Source organism: Cynoglossus semilaevis, unplaced genomic scaffold (genome assembly GCF_000523025.1).
Source record: "Cynoglossus semilaevis isolate Cse_v1.0 unplaced genomic scaffold, Cse_v1.0 C19065792, whole genome shotgun sequence".
NCBI lineage: Eukaryota > Metazoa > Chordata > Actinopteri > Pleuronectiformes > Cynoglossidae > Cynoglossus > Cynoglossus semilaevis.
Window position 1 is genome coordinate 1 of NW_007587519.1, and position 855 is coordinate 855.

The following is an 855-nucleotide window of genomic DNA, read 5'->3' on the forward strand; positions in this document are numbered from 1 at the left end:
TTTTTTTTTTTTTTTTTTTGAGAAGCTGATTAAGAAGTGCTGGTCTCACAACGTCCCCATGAGGCCCACGTTTGAGCAGGTGAAGAAGATGCTTGACAAAATGAACCCACACAAAGTCAGCCCAGTGGACATGATGATGAACCTGGTGAGAACCTGGTCACGGTGAGAACAGCCCGAGGGCAGCTGTGAGTTCAGACCCAAACACGGTTTTGTTTTAACTGCAGATGGAGAAGTACAGCAAACATCTGGAGGCCATAGTAGCAGAGAGGACTCAGGACCTTCTCCAGGAGAAACAGAAAACAGACCGACTGTTGTACAGTGAGTCAGAACTCACTGTGTGGTTCTGCAGGGAAACAAACCCAGAGCAGATTCTTATGGCAGTCGAAAAATGATAAGGAAATCGTAGAGATGCCTGAAGGACCGTGCTGAGATTTTTTTTTCTTTGTAGCAGAATAAAATATTCCAACTGTTTTTATGAGTTTACTGTTTCTGTTTCAGGCATGTTACCAAAGCCGGTGGCTGATGACCTTCGTCAAGGTCGAACAACAGAAGCTCAGAGCTTTGCCAGTGCCACAGTGTATTTCAGGTTTGTGGAGAAGGCAGATCCTCCGGTCTATGTTTCTACGCTGATGATAACACTGTGTTCCTCTCCTGCAACAGTGACATTGTTGGATTCACTCAGCTGTCCGGGGCCAGCACTCCTCATCAGGTGGTGAACTTCCTGAATCAGCTCTACACCACCTTCGATGACATCATCGACAACTACGACGTCTATAAAGTGGAGACAATCGGTGATGCGTGTAAGTGAGGAAAGGAAGGGGCACAGACTGTCATTTTTGAGATTTTATTGATGCA

At 45.8% G+C, this 855-nt stretch overlaps 1 protein-coding gene across 1 annotated transcript; it reads left to right on the plus strand.

Moving 5' to 3' along the window:
* Positions 1-6: 6 nt before the first annotated feature.
* Positions 7-810, plus strand: LOC103399342 (atrial natriuretic peptide receptor 1-like). Its single transcript, XM_008338039.3, has 4 exons — positions 7-145; positions 225-318; positions 499-586; positions 661-810. Exons 1-4 carry the CDS (start codon positions 59-61, stop codon positions 806-808), a joined length of 417 nt encoding a protein of 138 aa, XP_008336261.2. The 5' UTR covers positions 7-58; the 3' UTR covers positions 809-810.
* Positions 811-855: the final 45 nt, after the last annotated feature.

Excerpts from the sequence above, each read along its gene's own strand:
- LOC103399342 (XM_008338039.3), top strand. The coding sequence starts at position 59 with ATGAGGCCCACGTTTGAGCAGGTGAAGAAGATGCTTGACAAAATGAAC. Across the intron at positions 146-224 it reads TGGACATGATGATGAACCTG|ATGGAGAAGTACAGCAAACA; the intron begins GTGAGAACCTGG and ends TTTTAACTGCAG. Across the intron at positions 587-660 it reads AGTGCCACAGTGTATTTCAG|TGACATTGTTGGATTCACTC; the intron begins GTTTGTGGAGAA and ends CTCCTGCAACAG.